The following is a 21,657-nucleotide window of genomic DNA, read 5'->3' on the forward strand; positions in this document are numbered from 1 at the left end:
CATGAAGACAGTTGATAGCACAATCCAAATAAAAGTCTACTTGTATTAATGACATCTGCCTTTTCAGAACTCCTTCTCAAGGTTCTGAAGGACTAACTCCTCGCAGTGGGACAACTCCTAAACCAGTTATGAATTCCACCCCTGGAAGAACTCCTCTTAGAGACAAGTTAAACATTAATCCTGAGGATGGAATGGCAGACTACAGTGACCCCTCTTATGTGAAGCAGATGGTATTTATAAGTTCCTCTTTTAAGTACGCTTATAATTGTTTTTAATCTCGCAAGTGTCAAGTTAAAACTTTTCCCTTTCCCAATGCATATTACATACCTTAAGAATCTGTATGGATGCCAGGAAAGTAAAGTGATTTGCAAGATTTTGTTTGATTTGGTTTTGGGGTCACACCCAGCAGCGCTCAGGTTACTCCTGGCTCCACGCTCAGAAATCACTCCTGGCAGGCTCAGGGGACCATATGGGATGCCAGGATTCGAACCAATGACCCTTCTGCATGAAAGGCAAACGCCTTACCTTCATGCTATCTCTCTGGCCCCGATTTGCAAGATTTTGAAAAGGGAATCATTTTATTTTTAAGCCTACAGTTTTTAATGTTTTTTATATTTAATATATATTTAATATTTAATAATATAAAATATATATTTAATATTGATTATACGGAAAATACTCCTTTTGCATATCTTTTGTGATAATTTTTTTGTTTAGTAATTGGGATCTTCTTGAGTATTACTAAATTTTTACTATTTCTGTATAAAAGTTTGAGTTTCACATGTCTCATTAACTAGAATTTGAACCTGATTTCTCTGTTACCTTTAGGAGAATCTAGATCTCTCAGCCAAGTTAATATGATTACTGCGTATTTCGTTGTGTGTTTTGCAAAGTTTATTTTCTATAAATAGAAAACTAATTATAGGAGTTACAGTTTTGCTTTTGTTCTTGTTACTTCATTATGCCACCATTGGAATTTACATAATGAAAATTACCAGATTTTTACTTGAGTATTAATGATGTTGGCCTGTTTACAATTCACAAATTCTAACTATTCAATTAGATTTAGTATTTTTATCACCTCAATACCCACTAATATCAACTCTGAGTGGTTAAATAAGAATTATAAAAATTAGAATCTATAAAGTACAGGTCTGGACACTTTGGGAATTGTAAAGTAGACCAAGTATATCCTTTGACTTCAAGAAGTTACATTTTGGAGACATAAAAAACAAGCCAAGCCAAAGGAGAGTTATAAAAACGAAATAAGTTATTTTAGCAACACTATTCTATCACATTTAGGGTGGTTAAAGAATTAATCAGATATTTTGGGTAACAACTGGAAGTCTTCCTTAAAAAAGTAGTTCAGAGGAACATAAACGAGGTCCCAGGTAAAGTTTACAATATAACTCGGGGCATGTTTTGGATATAAAAGCTTTTCTAGTTCTCACACGTAGTATATATGTAATAGGGCAGTGGGAAATGAGACTGAAATAGACTAGGTACATTTGTCTACCAGATACTTTGCTATGGGAAATATGGACTATTTTTTTGTTTTAATTTTGAGCCATGCTTGTTGGTGCTCAGGGTTACTCCTGGCTTTGATCTCAGAAATTATTCGTGGCTCAGGGGGGCCAAGATGCTGGGGATCGAACCTGTCTTGGCCTTCTACTCTGTGCTACCGATGTGCTATCACTCTGGCCCCAGTATGAACTATTTTCTTTGACCAGTGTATTATTTGATGTATCATTAGAAATAAATGCTCAAAAAATAAGCATAAATTTAGTCATCTTTTTAAAGTAGTTTTTATTGTCTAAGGAGAAATTTAGCTTTAAATTTCATTTGCTTATAAACTGCAGTGTCAGAAATGTTTTAATTTTAATGTTTTAAACTTATTTTTTTTTTTTTTTTGGTTTTTGGGTCACACCCGATGACGCTCAGGGGTTACTCCTGGCTATGCGCTCAGAAGTCGCTCCTGGCTTGGGGGACCATATGGGACGCCGGGGGATCGAACCGTGGTCCGTCCTAGGCTAGCGCAGGCAAGGCAGGCACCTTACCTTTAGCGCCACCGCCCGGCCCCTTAAACTTATTTGTTCATTTTGGGCCACATCTAGTTGTGTTCCAGGGTTACACCTGTCTCTGTACTCCAGAGATCATTCCTGGTGGGGCTCAAGAACCATATATATATGCCTGGTTAGCACAGGCATGGCAAACTTATACTGCCTGCTGTACTATAGCTCTGGCCCTCGGAATTTTATTTGAAGTTTTTTTAGTTTGTTTTTGAGTCATACCTGGTGATCCTTAGGGGTTACCCCAGGCTCTGCACACAGGAAGTAATCCTGGTGGTTCTCAGGGACCATATTGGATGCTGGGAATCAAACTCTGGTGGCTACAGTGCAAGGCAAATGCTTTACCTATTGTACTATCTCCCTATCCCTGGGAATTAAATTTTTTTTTGCCACACCCTGCTGTGCCAGAGATTACTTCTGATTCTATGGTAACAAAGCACTTCTGGCAGATTTGAGGGACCATATGGAATGCTGGAAATTGAACCTAGGTTGGCCACCTGCAAGGCAAAAGCCCTATTCTCTGTGCTATCACTTTTGCCCCCTGGAAATTTATTATTTATTTATTTTGGTTTTGGGACCACACCTGGTCACACTCAGGGGTCACTCCTGGCTCTGCACTCGGAAATTGCCCCTGACAGGTTTGGAGGACCATATGGGAAGCTGGGGATCAAACCCCGGCCTGCCCAAGATTAACTGTGTGCAAGGCAAATGTCCTGCTGCTGTGCTATTGCTTTGGCTCTGAAAGTTAATTTTTTTAATTATTTATTTATTTATTTATTTTTTTATTATTTTAATTATGACAACAAAGATGCAAAGAAAGAGGACAGGGTAAAGTTACAGTGGAAGCCCAATCACCCATAAACAGGATTCTCAGTAGTCCCATCGATGATATCCCAACCTTGAACTTTCAGCCAAAGAACATTAAGAAAAACAAAACTGAACCCATGTACAATACAATTACTTTGTCCCTCAAATCCCCAGTTGTAGTACATATTATTTCTTAGCAGCACACCATATAATCTAAAGATATTAGACTTATGTAACTCTTTAAACATTGAGGGCAAAGTACATTTATCTAGTTCCATGCACATGCTTACTAGTTTAAGTTAACCTCAAAAGTTTTAGTGGGTTGTTTTTCTTAAGGATTGGAGTCAAGGGAACATAGTAAAAAACAATATTAAAGTGGCATTTGTTTGCATAGGCCCACCAAAACATAAGGGACATGGAAAGACAAATTATGGTCTAAATACATGGGGACCCTACCCCTGAAGTTTCCTGGCACAGGACTGACTCTAGGCTCCAGGCAAACTAGTTTGTCCAATTCAAGTCATCGTCTGTAGTGGCAATACACCTCCATTCCTCACATAGTCTCTGTTGTTGGTATCATGCTTCTGTATTAAAGATCCTGTAGTCTGCATATCCCATATTGCAGTCAGGATGGTGCAGAGCATCCTCTCGTTTCACCTCACACTTAAGGGGCAATAGAGAGAACCATGTCCTGTAGAGCAGGTCATTAATTGTTGTCACATCTTCTCGAAGGTCATTGTTGTTGTCACGTCTTCTCAGTATAAACGGAAGTGTCTTATTAGTAGGTCGATGTCAGACCCTTGTTAGTATCTTTCCTGGTAGAGGACTGCTTCCAACTGTTGCTATAAAAGACCTTGGATGTTTCGTAGATAGTTTGCCTGGTTCCAGCGTGAATGGAGACTGCCCATTCATCTGAGGCCTGTGCCAGGTCATTATATCAATGTTCAGGGTGTAAGGTACATTGTAATGAGATTTATTAGATAATAACTAATCTGTATGTATACTGCTTTCCCATTTTAATGTGTCTATGCAAACAAGGATCAATGCCATGAAGCATTATTGGTGCATCTGGAGGCAATAGGAACAAGACCAGCAATTTCCATGACATAGTTCAATCATAGGCATCAAACTGAGGGACAGTTCCACCAACAATCCTTACTGAACAGCTTACAAAGAAAAGACAAGATGAAAAGTGGATAGAAACATCATGGTAGAAGAATATATAGAGAGTTACAGCAGTTAAAGAAAATAATCATAAAATATTCAAAAGATATATTTGTTCAATATGTGTTCGATTTGTGTCCTTCTAAATAGTTCTGGGATTTGTAAGATCTACTGTATGTCTTTGGTCAGAGATTAAAACTGTGTGTTACTGAAGTTAAGAAGGGTAAATCTGGGGTACTGATGGTTGGGAGGAGCATATGATCGCGCGGGGGCGCTAGCCCCCTGAAAGTTAATTTTTTAAATGGAACTCCTAAAGATCTTTTTACACCCTGACCTCCAAAGTTAGTTCCAAGATCTTCTATCAGAGTAGCCCAATGTGTCGTCATTGGTCACAAATCACAGTATTTGCTTACTGTTAATGTGAGAAGAAATGGGAATAGAAATGAAACATTTAAAAAAAAAAATGCTGGGCCCAGAGAGATAGCACAGCAGCGTCAGACAGCCAGGAGTAATCCCTGAGCACCGCCGGGTGTGACCCAAAAACCAAAAACCAAAAAAAAGCCTCTTAAAGGATCATTTATTGAGAAGTTAAAGCTAACCAATTACTTTTTAGAGCTCTTAGAGAATACTGATTGAAGTTTGTTGGGTTTTGGGTTTTGGGCTACAAATGGTGGCGCTCAGGGGTTACTTCTGGCTCTGTGCTCAGAAATCACTCCTGGCAGGCTTGGTACCATTTGGGATGCCGAGGATGGAACCCAGATCTGCCATGTACAAGACAAACACCCTATCTACTATGCTATCACTCTGGTCCCCAGATTGAATTCTTAATGTGTGTGAATTGAAAAGAACTGTTGGTTCTTTTATACAGGAAAGAGAATCTCGTGAACACCTGCGTTTGGGCTTGATGGGCCTTCCTGCTCCCAAGAATGATTTTGAAATTGTTCTGCCAGAAAATGCTGAGAAGGAGCTGGAAGACCGTGAAACAGATGATACTTATATTGAAGATGCAGCTGATGTGGATGCACGAAAGCAGGTGTTTAATTGGACTAAAAGGAAGTGTGGCTTTGTAGAATGTGGCAGGAGATTGACACCATGAAAACCGGTCATTCACTGTCTCGGCCTTCTACTTGAAAGTTTTTTTTTAAGTATTAAAAATTTGATTATATGATCAGTACATGCTCTTAATAATTAACATTATATTCAGAGTATCTCGGTTGGCATTCTCTTTTAAGGGAATCTGTGGGGGCCAAACCTAGCACTGCGCAGGATCTGTTCCTGACTCTGCTTGGGACTGACCTCTGGTAGTGCTCTGGGAAATGAATTGGCTTTGGCTATGTGCAAGGCAAGTAACTTAACTCCTGTATACTCTTTCCTGCCCCTTGACTGGTATTCTATGTACGTAGCAATCTAGGGGTGGGTCATATAACTCAGATTGTACAGTCAGATGCCTAGTATCTATGAGATACTGAGTTTGACCCTTGCAGCATGTGACTTTCCCCACCCCACCAAACACCACCAACTGTAGTCTGGTGTCCGTCCCCAAGCATCTCTGAGAATGGCATATGTACCTCTTCTCCCCTAAAGCATATTTAATGGTAGTGACCCATTAAAAAATCAAAACGAAACTCATATATGACTCATATTTCTTTATGATACACATAAATTAGTTTTTGCGGGGTTGGGAGAGGGTCCTCACTTGGAGGTGTTCAGGGCTTATTAATGACTGTACTCAGGGATTATTCCTGGTAGACTCAGATCATTTGAAGTACTGGGGATCAAACCTGGGTCGGCCAATTGCAATTTTATGCACCTGCAGTGATTACTATGAAAATAACTTTTTTAGGCCATAAGAGATGCTGAGCGTGTAAAGGAAATGAAAAGAATGCACAAGGCGGTCCAGAAAGATCTGCCAAGACCTTCAGAAGTAAGTGATAGAATTACTGATTTGGGAAGTTCAAAATATTTTTGGTATGTTGTTTTTTTATATTATTTGTAAAATCTGGAACATTTCAACTGCTTTTTTGAAATACAGTAAAGTGATTCTCGGATAAATTCTTATGCTTTACTGCACACATATAGTAGAACAAAGGATTTCCTTTGAAAATATAAAATTAACCAGTTTATACTAGAAAAATAATAGTATGTTGCATTGGTATTTAATGCTTGTATTTATTTTTAAAACTTCAGGTGAATGAAACTATTCTCAGACCCTTAAATGTAGAACCACCTCTAACAGATTTACAGAAGAGTGAAGAACTAATCAAGAAGGAAATGATCACAATGCTTCATTATGATCTTCTACATCACCCTTATGAGCCATCTGGAAATAAAAAAGGAAAAACTGTAGGATTTGGTACCAATAATTCAGAGCACATTGCCTATCTGGAGCATAATCCTTACGAAAAGTTCTCGAAAGAAGAACTGAAAAAGGTATGATTGAGCGGAAATGCTTGTCTTTAGATTTAAGGATTTGTTAGTTTACTGCATCATCAGTTTTCACAGTTTGTTTTAACCACCCCTTTTTATTATTGTATCAGGAATTGAACCCACATATTCAGTGCCTGTGCTTGACTGAGTCACATCCCAGGCTCTTTGTTTTCCTTTATTGCTGTTTATAAACAGTTGAAATACACTGTAGATAGGACAGGAATGTTCATATTAAGTGTAATGAAATGCATCCCACCACCTACCCCCACGGTGGATGTTGTCAGACGAACAGGTTTTGATGATTGTGTCTCATGGTTAGTGTATTCCCGACTGATACTTATTATAGCTTCCATTTTTTTGTTTCTGACTTCGCTGTCTAGAATTGATCCGAAAGGCCTTGAGTCCTCACTTAAGACTAAATTTGGAATGTGTGTGTGCCTGTATGGGTGGGTGGGTGAGGGATTGTTATGCCATACCTGTCTGTGCTCAGAATTTGCTCCTGGCTCTGCTCAGGGTCACACACCCTGGCAGGCTCAGGGGACCATAAGGGTTGCCAGGAATAGAAGTCTGGTCAGCTAGGCATGTGCCCTACCTGATGTACTGTCTTTCTGGCTCCCAAAAGTTAGAATATTTTAAAAAACGTTGACTGGGAATGTAACTTAGTGATAGAGTTGCATGTGAAGTCATGGATTTGATTTCTAACACTGAAATAAAATGGAATGTTTTTTTTTTTTTGGTTTTTGGGCCACACCCGGCGGTGCTCAGGGGTTACTCCTGGCTGTCTGCTCAGAAATAGCTCCTAGCAGGCACAGGGGACCATATGGGACACCGGGATTCGAACCAACCACCTTTGGTCCTGGATCGGCTGCTTGCAAGGCAAACACCTCTGTGCTATCTCTCCGGGCCCCAAAATGGAATGTTTAAAGAATGTTTATAGATTAAACCTTTAATCTGTCAGGAAAGTTATTTCCCCTTACATAGTTCCTTTTTCTTCTTGAAAAGACAGTTTCTTTTTCATTTGGAAAAAAATATTTTTTTCTTATATAAAGTCTTTTTCTGACTCCTTTTCCACATTTTATTTATGTTTTTTTTCTAATTTTTATTATAATGCTATGATTTCCAAGTTGCTTATAATATACCGTATTTTCCGGCGTATAAGACAACTGGGCATATAAGACGACCCCCTAATTTTGCAGTTAGAACATAGGTTGAGGCCTATATTCGCTGTATCAGACAGAACGTTCCTGTGCTGCAACTGTATGGACCACAGTGAGCCCATCACAACAAGCAAAGGTTCAAAGGTTCTACTGTCATAGACGTCCTCTCTGACTCTGGCCATCTGAGCAGGCTTTTGACAGTGTCGATTCGGGTCCAGAACATTGTCTCATTTGCATTCATAAAAAGTCTGCTTGGATTGGCTGAGTTAGAGAGGCAGTCCAAGCAGCCTTGCAGTGATTGGTGCAAGATCGAGTTGAAAAATTTGTTTTGTGGCAATATTCAGACAATTTTCGTTTAGCGGCATATTGAAACATTTTTTGGGTTATACTCAGCGTACAAGACGACCCCCGATTTTCGGTTGACTTTTTTATTTCAAAAGTCGTCTTATACGCCGGAAAATACGGTAGTTTTTTAGGCATTATATATTTAAACACAGTCCTACTACCAGGGTGACTTTCCCTTCACCAGTGTCCCCAGTTTACCACCCACCACCATAGCAGGCAGAAACAAATTTACTTCAGATTGCTTGTTACAACACAAAGACAAATGGTATTATCAGAACTTAAGTCAATTCTGGTCAATTTGAAATGATATTTCTCCATGGTGTTACTAGAGACAGAGTCAAATGATTATTGGACTGTAGTGGGTACTAGATGAGCCTTCTATGTTACTGATCTTGGTTGCTTACTAGGTAATTTTCCCATTAGATTTTCTGTGATACCACTGGGCTGACTCCATTCTAAAATATTAAAGTGTTATGGCCTTGTGACCCAGAATTTTCAGATCTGAATCAAATTGGGTGGTTTGGAAGTTTGATAAGGTTAAATTGAGGAGGTGGACTGTTTCTATTGGAGGGTGTAGGATGTGGTATTGGGCGGCTGTTGTTCATGTCGAAAGGGGAATCTGCATCCCTCTCCCCTTCTGGAGGGTGCCACAGAGGTATTAGCCAAGACCGGGCTGTCTGAGAAGTATCAGCGAATTGAGGTGTGTGTGTGTGTGTGTGTGTGTGTGTTTATATAACAACTTTTGTGATACTAACATTATAAGTTCTGATAAAGCACTGCCATCGGACCAGTCAGCCATTTATTTTTTTTGGTGGAAGAGTTGGGCTGTTTTTCTCCACATTTTATTTATTTATTTTATTTTTTTGGTTTTTGGTTTTTGAGTCACACCTGGCAGTGCTCAGGGGACCATATAGGATGCCAAGATTGGAACCACCGTCCTTCTGCATGCAAGGCAAATAAATGCCCTACCTCCATGTAATCTCTCCGGCCCCACACATTTTATTCTTTAACAGAGCAAAAAGCTTATTTTAAGTCTTGTAAAGAAATAAAGTACATTGGTTTCATGATCAGAAGCAAAGTGGGGCCAGAGAAATAGTACAGCAGGTAGAGTGCTTGCCTTGCACATGGCCAAACACATGTTGGATCCTGGCACCACCGATGGTCCCCTATTACTGCCAGGAGTGATTCCTGAGAACAAGCCCAGGAGTAAGCTCTGATTAGAGTTGGTTATGGTCCCCAAACAAAACAACATCAAAGCAAAGTGGTCTGTTGGGTACTACTTTACTGTAGTCTTTAGCCCTGAGGGCTAGATAGACACATTCATTGAATGGAGTTTATTTGTGGGAGAAAATATGTACTGTTTTTTTTTCTCTTTTCTCCTGCACCTTACCTTCTACCTTTCTGTTTTTCTTTTTTATACTTAACATGGTTTTATTAGAGGAATAAAAGGAAGAAGGAAGAGTTTCATGTTTCAGAACTTGGCCTTCTTAGTTGAGTTACTCTTTTTGGTAACTTGTTTGGAAAACTGACATTTTTTGATGTGGTAAGCACAGTTAATTACCTGTCATTGAGAATAATGTGAACTCCATACTCGAATAGTTTCCTCTTTTTAGAGTGAAAATAAGTGAAGATGGAACTTAGGAAAAAGGTTGTCTAAAATTTGTGTGTATAGAAACTTGGAATAAAAAATACTTTGTTGCTTAAGAGGTTCTGTTGAGGGGATTCTAATAAAATTGTTGAAAATTTAATTGTAAAGAATGCTTAGGAATTATTTAAAACTATTACAAAATAGTTTAAGTATCCTCTTGTATTTTGTGTGTCTCTTTATTTCTTTTTCCTTCAAAAAGAACTATACATAGTTTATGTAGCCAGTTGTTTGTGGATAAGGATTACTTAGTTATAGCCTTTCTTAATGATTGGGAGAGCTCAATTTGTAACTTTTTACTATGTGTAGTTTTTGAGTGAAAGACCTTTTCTCTTATAATACAGTGTTAGTTTTTAGATAAATTGGTTTATTTCTGTCATGTCCCTTAAAATGTTATTTAAGGGGCCGGAGAGATGGCATTGGAGGTAAGGCATTTGCCTTGCATGCAGAAGGACAGTAGTTTGAATCCCGTCATCCCATATGATCCCTCGAGCCTGCCACGAGCGATTTCTGAGCGTAGAGCCAGAAGTAAGCCCTGAGCGCTGCCGGGTGTGACCCAAAAGCCAAAATTTTTTTTATTTAAAAGTATTTTTTTATCCTCCATAGTAGTGTTTATTAAAAAAAAAACTTTTCCATCTGTAACTGACACTGGTTCATGGAATGACATGGTATTCAATACCACTGTTCTATAGACACAATTTTCTTTTTATGGGGTCTGTTTTCTGATGTTACTTATTAATACCGCTGGGAAAAAAGTTCCTTCTTGTTGGTAATGTCTAGGATGAACCTAAAGCCCCACAGGTGCAAGCCGTGTGCTCTGCCAATTGAGCCACATCTTTGACTCTTGACAGCATTTTCTAGAGCACAAAAAGTGCTCATTTTTTTCCATGAGCCACAGGGCACATACTATGAAAAGTTTTGTGTTGTATGCTCCTAGAGTCTCTCTACCTTTTTAATGTGTTGTTTTACTTAATGCAAAAATAAAATGACAGGCTATTCCCATTTTAGAAATGAGAAACAATGTAGCCAGAGTGATAGCACAGCGGCAGTTGTTTGCCTTGCATGCAGCTGACCCGGGGCGGACTTGGGTTCGATCCCCGGCATCCCATATGGTCCCCCAAGCCAGGAGCAATTTTTGAGCACATAGCCAGGAGTAACCCCTGAATGTCACTGGATGTGGCCCAAAAACAAAAACCAAAAAGAAAAGAAAAAAATATGAGAAACAGATGCAGAAAAGTTCAGGTTGTGAAGGCTATTTAAATTAAAGCAAAATGATTTGAACTTGGACTTGTCAATTTGCACCTACCTTATTCTGTCGTCTTTAATATTGGGGGAAAAACTGATTCATTATTGATTTTCTTTTTTCTTTTTGCCCCCAATCTCATTCTCTGGCAATGTATTTCTTCGGATGAGAATAAAGGAATGTCAAAAAATAAAGTTCCTTATTTCTCCTTCATTATCCTATGAAGTCTGATGAGTAAGGAGAGGCAGGGTAAATTGCATATCTGAGTATTGGATGTTTGGCATGGACATGATCCTGCCTAGTTTGATTAGTACTTATATGTATATATTTCTTTAATAAGTTGTTTCATCTCACCAAGCCATAAGCTTTGTAATGAAGTTTCAGTATTGGCTACTTAATCTGTTTGTGGTATTTAAACATAATTTAAGTAAAACTTTAAATGTAGTTGCTGGAACATAGTATATACCTTAGAAATGTATAACAATGGGGCCGGGCGGTGGCGCTGGAGGTAAGGTGCCTGCCTTGCCTGCGCTAGCCTAGGACGGACCGCGGTTCGATCCCCCGGCGTCCCATATGGTCCCCCAAGCCAGGAGTGACCTCTGAGCGCATAGCCAGGAGTAACCCCTGAGCGTCACCGGGTGTGGCCCAAAAACCAAAAAAAAAAAAAAAAAAAGAAATGTATAACAGTGGAAAAAAACAATTATAATGACTCAAGATGAGGATGTTTTTGATTATTGGTTATGATTCTACATGGGTGCCTGGATTTTCAGATCAGTTTGCATTGACTTCCTAATTGCTTTGCTTTTATTTCTCCAAAGAAGAAAAATCAAACCTTTAAAACTGTTGATAAATAATTTGTCGTACTCAAATGAAATCATTCTAAACAGGCCCAAGATGTTCTGGTGCAGGAGATGGAAGTGGTAAAACAAGGAATGAGCCACGGAGAACTCTCAAGTGAAGCTTATAACCAGGTGTGGGAAGAATGCTACAGTCAAGTGTTATACCTTCCTGGGCAGAGCCGTTACACTCGGGCCAATCTTGCTAGCAAGAAAGACAGAATCGAGTCACTTGAAAAGAGGCTTGAGGTTGGTATCTTTTTAAATTCTGATTTCAATGTACTTTGAAGTAAGAAGTCCTGTAAGCTACTGAGACAGCTTCAGAAATATTGACCTAGGGTAATTATTGCTTCTGTAATTCTTGAGGTGCTTGATCATCCTTTGCTTTCTTAGAATTGCTGGTTTCATAAGGTACTTGTTCTTCAAGTTGTCAACAGAGCAATCAGACCATATCGGGACAGTGTGGATCAGTGCTGTTGTAGCTTTTTTTTCTCTAAGGAGGAGTTTCAGGACCTTTCTGTTGCGAACGGCATGTTTGCAGATCTTCGGCATCTCTGCTTATCCTGATTCCTGTGAGTTTATGTTTCGGAGGGTATGTCTAGCTGGATTTTCTAGACCGGTGCTTCAACAATTTTTCACGTCTGTGGAAGTGTTGAAATGTCTTAGATAGGAGTTTTCATGACATGTGGTTTCTTTTTTTTTTTTTTTTTTTTTTTTTTTTGTGGTTTTTGGGTCACACCCGGCAGTGCTCAGGGGCCACTCCTGGCTCCATGCTCAGAAATTGCTCCTGGCAGGCACGGGGGACCATATGGGACGCCGGGATTCGAACCGATGACCTTCTGCATGAAAGGCAAACGCCTTATCTCCATGCTATCTCTCCGGCCCCGGCATGTGGTTTCTTAATGTAATCTACATTTTTTGAATTCCAGAATCTGTATAGGAATTTTACAATCGGCATGTATGTAAGTTGTGGTTCATGAGCTGGTGGGCTGCTGTGTGGATTTTTTTCTTTGTTTTTGGTCTCTATTTGGCATTGCTGTTGATGTTGCAGATGTTGCAACACATAACTGGCTGTGCAAGGCATTGCCCATCACGCCTGGTCCTCTTGCATGGTCGTGGCTTGCAACTCCTTTAGTTCTGGTGCATGTACATGGGCTTGGCAGGGCGAGCACTCTTCATTGAGGTACAGGAGTTAAAGTTTTTGCTGCAATATTCAGATATGTGCTCACCAGAGGTTGCACTTCTGAGTTGTGGTTCCCATACATTTATTCAGTTGTATAATGTGCAGGGGATTGCATTCTTTTTTTTTTTTTTTTTTTGTGCTCACGTCTGTGATTTTTGTGGTGCAGCTGGAAAGTACAGTCTTACTGGGGATCACAGAAAAACAGAACTGTGAGAATTGTGCCTGGGTCTTTTGTAGTCTTTTTTTTTTTTTTTTTTTTCCCCTTCAGTGCTGAGGTTTATACTTAGAGCTTCATATATGCAAGGCAAGCACTTTACCAGTGAACTTCATCTATGGCTCTAGACATCTAGTAGTTAGTCCCTCTAGTCTAAATGTATCTCATTAGTGGGAAATCAGAGTTCTATAATCTTGCTTTGAGTGAAATTTTTAGCAATTCTGGATACTCCAGTCGTATTGCTAACTTCCAGCAGGGTGTGCTGTTGCTCTCTGTTTTAATTTATTGTTAAAAGTCCAGGAATGTAGAACATCAGTAGTTAAATTCTAAGTTATGTTTTCTGTTGTGTAGGCTTCATTTCTTATAAATAGCAGTTAGCAGTGTATTCTGATCTCAGGTCAGCATCATAATTGATTGGAAAACTATTTGGAAAGCTTCCTTGTTACATTTATATGTAAATACTTAGTTCTCTTACATAGTTTGAAAACCTTATTTGAGGTGGATAAACTGCCTCAGACGGTAAGGACATTTTGTACCGTTAAAAATTGGGGGCTTTAGGGGTGGGGGGAGTCTTCCCTAAATCTCATTTACTTTGTTTAAGCGCTAACTTTCATGGCAGCATATAAATGTGTCACAAAGTGAATGGTGCCATAAAGTACAGTAATTTTTATTTCTACGTTGAATCGGTCTTGTGAGTTTTGAAGGGAAAAATACAGAAAGAACTACTGCTTGTTCTTTTGGAGATTTATTTGGGTCGTTTATGAGCAACCATTAAAAACATGTGGCTCTCTTTGTTCAGTTCAGTACCAGGAACTGAAATCTTCCGTTGAACTATTTTTGTTGAAGGATTGGTGATTTTGGAAGAATATTCATAAAACAGTCTGAAGTAATTTTTCTTTTCTTGACTCCTGGATAACTTACTTTATTGTTTACCTAACCAGTTACTTTTAAAGAATACACAATCAGATCCTTTAATTTCGTAAACTATGCTTAGTTCAAATGAAAGTCTATTAAATCTTTAAAAGAAGAAAAGAAACTAAAAGACCCAAATAAACAAATTCCCCATTTTATTTGTATTCATCCTTAATTCAGGACTAGGTTTGCCTTAGCTTATTTTAGTTTTTGAAGGCACAATTCTACTGGTTTGAAATACATAAATATTTTATTTCAATTGTGGGAATTCTTTCATCATTTGAGTTGATTGCTAAATTATAAACATTATTCAAAGTTTGTGGTGGGGAAGGAACTCTAGTTGTATTATATAAACTAAATGCTATACTTAAATTATTCTTTCCACTCTTAGGTTTAGGGAGCTATGTCTTTCTGTGCAAGCACAGCACACCATGGCTGCCAGTAGATTTGATTTTTGCTACCATGAACTTTGGAACAGTGAATCTAAATTATGGCCCTATCATAGCCTATCAAGCAAGATGAAATCCAGCTTTTTCGTGGTTGGTGTCTCCTAAATAGTTTTTAAAATATGCCCCAAGGTTTATATTAGAGTTGGACTTTGAGTCATTACTCATGATTAATATTTGAAACTTAGAACTTAAATGAAAATCCTTAAGATACAACTACAGAACCATCCCAGGTTTACGTAGAATGTGGTGTGGTGGGTGATGCAAGGGGTCTGTTAATTCTTTTTTTTTTTTTTTTTTTGGTTTTTGGGCCACACCCGTTTGACGCTCAGGGGTTACTCCTGGCTATGTGCTCAGAAATCGCCCCTGGCTTGGGGGAACCATATGGGACGCCGGGGGATCGAACCGCTGTCCGTTTCTTGGCTAGCGCTTGTAAGGCAGGCACCTTACCTCCAGCGCCACCGCCCGGCCCCTCAAGGGGTCTGTTAAATAAATATAATCAGAATAGAGTCACAGGTCAGAAATAAGTGAGAAAAAGGATTTCAGAATTATAACCCAGTCCTTGTATTTTATTTTATTCTGCTTTGGAGGCAGAATTAACCTTGCCAGACAGACATTTGTGTGTAAAAAGGCAACAGGAGCAAGCAGTAATGACAGCTAATATGAGAAAAAGAGAAGTTATGAGAGCCTAACATGTTGAGGCCATTTATTCTTGTGGCCAAATAAACCTTGTATTTAAAGAACTTCTGAGGGCCTTATACTTGGAATAGGAAGAGACTAGAATGTTATTTATAGTGATACCCCAAAATAAGAAGAAAAACTTAATTTCTTGTGTGTGTTTTGAGAAAAGAAGATGTATGGAGGTAATTGTCAAAAAAAAATTCTGCCAAATAGTTAAAGGAACTGCAGTGCTTGGTTTAATTATGGTTTGGCGAATATTGCTGAGCATCGGTAGTGTGCCAGCCCTAGTTCTAGGGTCTGGTGGGATGTGTAGGGAACAAGGCAGGCAAGCTCTTTGTTCCTGATGACTTCATTTATCTGGGAAATGGTGAGGAGAACCTCATTTTCTGAGGATTCCAGGTAGATGTCATTTTTGTGTTTGGGAAGTGCAAATAGAATTTGAAGTGTACTAATTTGTTTCCACTTTAAGTGGAAATAGGAATTTGTCTCAAGATATAATTATTTTGAGTGAAATAATTTCCAGTAGGTGTAAAAGCTAAATGAGAAGTCTGAGTTTAGGCCTGCCATTAAATTTAATAGTATTTGAAATAGCATCTAAAGTGCTGTGTTGAGGAAGTTTGGCTGAAAAGTAGATTTTGTCATGTTAGTTATAAAAATGGAAAGACTTTCCTTAGAGGTGGAAACTAGGTCCAGAAGTAATACCTCTCCCTGCATTTCACTGGCACAGCCAAGTTAATTAAGAACTAATGTTTACCATTAATTCTTTGAAAATAAAGAACACAGCTAACATGTTTAAAATCCTTCTCAGTGTTTTTCTGTGAGGATTCTATGAGTCCCCACCCCCACTTGACTGGGCAAAAGTAGCTACAGAATGGATGCTAATGTTTTTTTCTAAAGTGAATTCTCAGTGTAAAGTCAGTCATTTGTATGTAGGGAAAGTTCTCCCTTAATACTTGAAAGAGGAAAAACTTAGGGTAAGGATTAATTGTGTGGATAGTTGTTTGAACTCTTTCTTTAATGAGGGGAGAATTATATGTTGTATCTCAGCAGGTGGAGTTTTTTGTAAGGGGTAAAAATGGGTGGAGGCCTTTGTCAGTAAAATATATTGGATGGATCTGGGCTCATTGCTTCTATAATGCCTTAACTTTGAGTTGAAAATTTTCCATGCAAATTGTGCTTTTCACTTCTTAGCTTATGGAGATGTAAATATTCTCAGGATTGCTTTGTTGGAATATTTCTGTTCTTGGAAAGATTTGGTAAGGTTTGCCTGACTGCTTAGCTTACTTTGCAGAATTATAATTTGATGCTTTCTAACTCCTCCAGGTGCTGAGAATGATTTCTGGGATCTGCGTTTAATTGGTCTAGAGAAGGATCAGTAACACAACTTACTGCTCATCGGCAGTACAGAGATTAAGGAGAGCCACTCATGAACTCTGCTGCAGTTTGTGACCATTTCGGTGGTTGAACTGTGTCTTTACTACCATAGGATCATATTGCTGCCTGATGGACTAGGAAGTAGGGCAGCCATGGGTCCTATATTTATTTTGGGTATCCTCAGACTTGTTTTTCCAGTGGTCTAAGGTTATATTCTGGGCCCCCAAGAAAAATTCTCAGTGAGGGATGCTCTTAATGTTTCTGAACCTCACAGTAACAGACTAACTGAAGACAGTATTGGAAACCCAAGGATAATGTGTTTATTTTGGAATTACTTAAGTTTAGTAACCTTAACAAGCACAGTGAGTTTGAAAGTAACAATTACACTTTTATAAGTCCCATACAGCTCCCTTTTGTAATGACCCGAGGAAACACTTACGGTTCCACTGATTCATCTCCTGGGGACCATCAGTTTTCCACTGGTCTCTGGCCAGTCTTTTTAAGACAGTTTCTCTTCTATGCATTAAAAAAATAACATTTGGAGGCATTTTTCTAAAAATAATACCCTGTATTTTATAGAAAATAAAAAAAAAACTATCCAGACATAATCACTTTAAACATTTTAATAGAAAAAAGATTAATACATGTACACATCTGGATGAAAGACTGTTCAAAACTAAATTATAATCAGCATGTTCCTTTATTTAATAGTATAATATTATGGATTTTATTGAAAATAGAGAAACTTGATCATTTGCTCTTTCAGTCTTGGCAATGATTTGCTTTTGTGAAATGTCAAAATAATAATTCTAGCTATTTTAAGTTCTTAAGAGATATCTTCTTAAGAAGTAACTAGCTTGTTTCACCATAAAATTTTTTCTGAGCCTATATTTTTTGGGGGAGGCACACCCAGTGACACTTCGGATTACTCCTGGCTATGTGCTCAGAAATCACTCCTGGCTTGGGGGACCCTACGGGACGCCAGGGGATCGAACCGTGGTCTGTCCTAGGCTAGCACTGACAAGGCAGATGCCTTACTGCTCCACGCCACCGCTCTGGCCCTGAGCCTATATCTTAAAAAATAATTGAAAATATATGCTGGAGAAAGTAAACAAAGCAATTCTCATGTCAAAATTATTATTATCATTTTATTTTTTGGCTTTTGGACCATATCCAGTGGAGTTCAAGGTTTACTCTTGTCTCTGTGTAGGGATCACTCCTGGTAGTGCTGGGGGACTATTTGGGGTGCCAGGTATTGAACCTAGGTTGGCCATGTGCGTGGCAACTCCAACCCCAAATAAAATTCTTCCATAAGTGGATATACATGTAGATAATAAATCTGATGGTATAAAGATATTTTATCCCAAGCTTGAATTTCTTCAGGTATGTGTGCATACCTGAGACTGAGGCAGACAGGACATTTGATAAATTTGCAGTGATGTGACCTAGTATGTTGGAATGAAAAGTGAACACAACTGCACAACTGCTTAGCTTTATCACTTAATGACCGTGTAGCCACAGGCAAGTTATTTAACCTCGCTAGGTCTCAATTCTTTAATCTGTAAAGTTTGGGTTGGTAATAATGGGGATCTTGTTTGGGTTTTTTGGGGGGGCGCAGGATGGAGTTTTTTGTTTTTGTTGTAGTTTGCATATGTGGAAATAAAGTTAGAAATATAATATGAAATTAGAGATTAGCAAACAGCAAGGTCTAGTAAATGGAAAATTCTCTTGTCTCTTCAGGTCTCTGGCACGCTTACAATGCAGTGTCAAAGTGAACGTTTCTTTGAATTTTAATTTTTTATTTTGCAAATTCTGATGAATGTCTGAAACTTGAGATATTGGTTAATTTTAGGAGGGAGTTTGAATATAGTCTGAAAGCTTAGATTTTTTTAGTATAAATAAATGCATTTTATATAATTATGGATTTTAATTTAACTTGTTCTATCTACATTTTGATGTTTTGAATAATTGTTAATTTAAATATTTTCATTGCATTGATGCTCATGATTTGTAGTATAGTTTATTACTCATTTTTGTGTGATTTCTTTTTTTTTTTTCTTTTTTGGTGGGTCATACTCAGTGGTGCTTAGTGGCTGCTCCTAGATCTCTGCTCAGTCTTACTCCTGGTGGTGTTCCTTGGGATATTATAATATGCCCAGCTACAAAAATCTTCACCTTATATTTATTCTTCTTCTTCCTTTATTTTGATGCAGATTTCAGACATTTGAAATAGAATTATGTATGATACATTAAATTTATTTCCTTAAGCATTTGTATATATTTTCTTTTTTTTTTTTTTTTTTTTTTGGTGGTGTTTTTGGGGCCACACCCAGTGACGCTCAGGGGTTACTCCTGGCAATGCGGTCAGAAATAGATCTTGGCTCGGGGGACCATATGGGATGCTGGGGGATCGAACAGTGGTCCTTCCTAGGTTAGTGCCACCACTCCAGCCCCTGTATATACAGTATTTTCTTAGCTTCTTTGTTGAATATTATTTTTTCATTTGGGATATTTTTGACTTTAATTACAAGTGTCTTTAAATTTTTAGTAGCTAACAATAAATTTATTTTGAAATTGTTTAAAATTTTTGTGCTACATATATATATATATATTTTTTTTTTTGTTTTGTTTTGTTTTTGGTTTTTGGGTCACACCCGGCAGTGCTCAGGGTTTACTCCTGGCTCTATGCTCATAAATCGCTCCTGACAGGTTTCGGGGACCATATGGGATGACGGGATTTGAACCACTGTCAAAAATAATTTGGGTAGTTTGTTTATTAAATATTTTATGTACTTGTTGACAAGCAAACAAAATGTTTATTCTCCCACCTACTTTGTTAGATGTTTTAAGACTTTTGTCTCTTACGTATAGGTAAACATTTGCAAAGAAATTATTTTTGGAGAACTTCGGTAAATTAGGGTAAGATGCAATGCTAGCTCCTGAACCACTTCTTCATTTGTTCAAGAGAACTTGTCTGGAGCTGGAGGGATAGTACAGTGGGTAGGGTGTTTACCTTGTATATGGCCAATCCAAATTACCCCCCCCCCCTTTTTTTGTTTTTTTGTTTTTGGGTCACACCCGGCAGCGCTCAGGGGTTCCTCCTGGCTCTATGCTCAGAAATCGCTCCTGGTGGGCTGGGGGGACCATATGGGATGCCTGGACTCGACCCACCGTCCTTCTGCATACACGGCAAACACCCTATCTCCATGCTATCTCTCCAGCCCCTGGATCCCTCTTTTCATCCATTGCATTCCTTCATTGAATTACTCTAAATAAATAATAAATGATATCCTGTGTTTATCTTGATTTTGGCTTACTTTATTTAACATGATACCTTCAGTTCTACACATGTTATAGTGACTTGAATGATTCCATCATTCCATACCACTATGTATTGTACTTTCTATTGTGGTTCCTCTTCATGAGCCTCTTATCTATTGTTGGACATTGGGGTTGATTACAAATCTTAGTTATACTGAGTGCTGCAATGAATAATAGTATGCATATATTCTTTTGAAGGAATGTTTTTCTGTCCTGGGGATTGATATCCAAAAGTGCAAATATGGATCATAGGCCACAGCTCATTTCTGAATTTACTGAGAACCCTCCATATTGTTTTCCATAGGGGTAGGACCAGACAATATTTCTCCCACTCAGCTGGCTATTAGTTTTAACCTGTGTTTCTTTTGCCATACAACTTTTAGCTTGATGTATTCCCATTTGTTTACTTTTGATTCTGTAGCCTTTGCCATTGGCAAACACCCTACTGCTTTGCTAACGCGCCAGCTGGAGGACTTTTATTCTTGGGGAGACTCCTTTTTTTTTTTTGTTTTGTTTTTTTGTTTTTCAGCTACACCTGGTGACTCTCGGGTTACTCCTGGCTATGGGCTCAGTATTTGTTTCATTCTACAATCAGCTACTCTGTTTATATAAGTGGCCTTTGAGTAGTTCATTCAGGGCCATTTGGTTATGACAAATACTGCCAATTTTTGTTTTACCTCTTATCTATAGGAGGCTTTTCCAGGGTAGTGGACTCAAGGTTGAAAATTTCTTTCATTCAGTAATTTGAATATGTCATTCCACTCTTTTCTCACCTGTACCATGTTATATGGGAAGATCCGTTGTAATTCTTACATTATTTCCCTTATAATCAAGGCTTTTCTTCCCTGTTGCTGACTTAAGTTTTCTCTCTCTTTCTTTAGTTATTGCCATTTTGATTACCATTTTGATGTGCTTTGGTATTGCTTTGTTTGAGTTTGTTTTGTTTGTTTGGCTTCTTGAATTTGCACAGCTTCCTCCCTCTAGAGTGGGGAACTTAGCTATTATCTTTCCCTCCACTCTTCTACCCCTTCCTCCTTTTTCCTCACCTTTTGGTATTCCTATAGTTTGGCGATGATCTTCTTATCTTTGTTCATTAAGTACCTTACATTTTCTAACATCTTTTTGTCTCTTCTTTTTTGACTTCTTTGTCAATGTGGGCTTGTATTTTGTCTAAGTTCTTCTATAAGGTTCGCCCACTGTGAGATTCTGCTGTTGTAATTTGCTAGCATGTTTTTTAGCTCCTTCAAGCTCATTTGTATGGAATCTCTCATCCTCTGAAAAAGTTCTTTTGAGTTGGTTGAATTTCTTGTATATTGATTGCTTAATTTTGCTGGCAAGTGCTTGCTTAATTTCTATGCTAGTGCAGTGACTGTTGTTTTTAGTTCATTAATTGGGCTTAAGCATATTGATGAGCTTGTAGACTTGCCTAGGTTTCTGTCCCTGTCTTCAACAGCAGCTGCTTTCCTTTGTTTTACTATCGTTTTTTTTAAATTTTGTGGGTGTTAATGGTGGAGCTTTAGATTCTCAGTTACTGAACTATCAACAAATGGTTACTAATAATGCACCTGCTGTTCAGTTTTATTTTCCCTTAAGATTCATTGCTGTTTAGGTATGTCTAGAAAATTGTCAATTTGTTACTCTGTTGAGTTAACTGAGGATTAAGACTGTATAATGTCTGAGAAAAATAGGAGTGCTACAATCCCACCTGCCACAGGTGTAAGAGATGTATGCAGTAGTAATGCTGCCACATTTAGTTGGGTCCATGATGAAATGGGTTAGAGCAGGGGTCTCAAACTCGCTGCCCATGGGTCGTTTGCAGCCCTCAGTACAGCG

The 21,657-nt window shown here is 38.4% G+C and overlaps 1 protein-coding gene across 1 annotated transcript in view; it reads left to right on the plus strand.

Moving 5' to 3' along the window:
- The window catches only part of CDC5L (cell division cycle 5 like), a 48,885-nt gene that overhangs the window by 24,918 nt on the left and 2,310 nt on the right, over positions 1-21,657 (plus strand). Inside the window, exons 10-14 of the mRNA XM_049765488.1 lie at positions 68-230; positions 4,909-5,073; positions 5,884-5,964; positions 6,228-6,470; positions 11,745-11,942. Coding sequence (XP_049621445.1) covers positions 68-230; positions 4,909-5,073; positions 5,884-5,964; positions 6,228-6,470; positions 11,745-11,942 — 850 coding nt within the window. The remainder of the gene's footprint in view (positions 1-67; positions 231-4,908; positions 5,074-5,883; positions 5,965-6,227; positions 6,471-11,744; positions 11,943-21,657) is intronic.

This window comes from Suncus etruscus, chromosome 18 (genome assembly GCF_024139225.1).
Source record: "Suncus etruscus isolate mSunEtr1 chromosome 18, mSunEtr1.pri.cur, whole genome shotgun sequence".
Lineage (NCBI taxonomy): Eukaryota > Metazoa > Chordata > Mammalia > Eulipotyphla > Soricidae > Suncus > Suncus etruscus.